The 1,720-nt window shown below is 40.3% G+C and overlaps 1 protein-coding gene across 1 annotated transcript in view; it reads right to left on the bottom strand.

Annotated features, from left to right (window-relative positions):
- Positions 1 to 334: 334 nt before the first annotated feature.
- The window catches only part of PLA2G1B (phospholipase A2 group IB), a 7,343-nt gene continuing 5,957 nt past the window's right edge, over positions 335 to 1,720 (bottom strand). The window contains exon 4 of the mRNA XM_059409949.1: positions 335 to 538. Within this exon, the coding sequence (XP_059265932.1) occupies positions 414 to 538 (125 nt within the window). The 3' untranslated portion in view covers positions 335 to 413. The remainder of the gene's footprint in view (positions 539 to 1,720) is intronic.

The raw sequence follows: 1,720 nt of genomic DNA on the forward strand, positions 1-1,720 counted from the left end.
CTCTTGCTCTCTGCCAGATGAATGAATAAAATCTTACCAAAAAAATTGTTAAAGGGATTTTTTTTTTTTTTTTTGGTCTCTCTCCCCCAGCCCTGGGGATAAGGAAACAGGGGTAGGATATATTACTTCAGAGGTTATATTATGTAGTTCAATCTGGCACAGAGTAAATAATCAGTGCTTGTTAATCAGTATTCAGGACTCATGGTGTTCATTTCCTAAAAATACCCCCCCCCACACATCAATTTCTAAGACTAGAAGGAATGATGCTTATAAAGAACTAGGGAGATACTTAGAGACACAGAGAATAAAACAATTTCCAAACGGAGGCCTTTCATCAAAGTGCTTTATTAGAGGACACAGGCTAAGGTGAAGGCAATGAGGCATGTAGGGATGGTGATTTCCAGAAGGGATACTCAACTTTTACAGTACTTCTTGGTGTCAATGTTCTTGTGCTCCTTGTTATATGGAGCCTTTGAAAAGCAGATGGCAGCATTACGGTCACAGTTGCAGATGAAGGCCTGACAGTCTTTGTTTTTGTCTGGAAAAGAGCAAGACGAAAGGACTGAGCCAAGGCAGATCCTGCTTTGTCCCATGTGGGTCAGGAAGAATTAACGAATAATCTGGTGGCCATTCCATTGATACAAATTTAGGGTTGACAAATTTAGCAAATAAAAATACCGGAATATCAGATAATAAATGTGATGTTTGGAATGTAGAATTTAAAAACTTCATTGTACATCTGAAAGTCAAGTTGAATTGGGCATTGTGGGTTTATTTTTTTTTAAGATTTTTATGTATTTATTTGAGAGACATAGAGACAACGAGAGAGGGAACACAAGCAGGGGGAGTGAGAGAGGGAGAAGCAGGCTTCCCGCTGAGCAAAGTCTGATGCGGGGCTCAGACCTAGGACCCTGGGATCATAACCTGAGCCAAAGGTAGGTGCTTAAGGACTGAGCCACCCAGGCATCCCTGGGCAACATGTGTTTAATCTGGCAATCCCAGGTGTGATAGGTGCCTTTTGGAAAGTTCCGTCTATTTAACTTAAAATGAGCTCTTTTTTAAAAAAAGTCGGGGGGGGGGCGCTTGGGTGGCTCAGTTGTTGAGCATCTGCCTTCTGCTCAGGTCATGATCCTGGGGTCCTGGGATCGAGCCCTGCATCGGGCACCCTGCTCTGCAGGGCGTCTGCTTCTCCCTCTCCCACTCCCTCTGCTGTGCTCCTTCTCTAGCTGTGTCTCTCTCTGTCAAATAAATAAATAAAAATAATTTTTAAAAAGAAAAGATTTTATTTGTCAGAGAGAGCACAAGCAGGGGGAGCAGCAGGCAGAGGGAAAAGCAGGCTTCCAGGGAGCCCGATGTGGGACTCAATCCCAGGACCCTGGGATCATGACCTGAGCTGAAGACAGATACCTAACCAGCTGAACCACCCTGGCATCCCTTAAAATAAGCTTTTAAAACCCATATAGCTATAGATCTCTGATAACATAGGCAAGCAATATGAGAAAAACTAAAGCATATACTCAAGGAATTATACATTTGACCTTACTGAAGTTTAGCAAGACAATTTCTCTATTTTATAGCACATATTTTAAAAATTATAGAATGTTCTTACAGTAGAATATTATATAGATGTTTAAAATAATTAAGTACATCTATATGTAGAAATGTTTCCAAGATATTTTATTTTTATTTTTTAAAAGATTTTATTTATTTATTTGACAGA

This window comes from Mustela nigripes, chromosome 8 (genome assembly GCF_022355385.1).
Source record: "Mustela nigripes isolate SB6536 chromosome 8, MUSNIG.SB6536, whole genome shotgun sequence".
Classification (NCBI taxonomy): Eukaryota; Metazoa; Chordata; class Mammalia; order Carnivora; family Mustelidae; genus Mustela; species Mustela nigripes.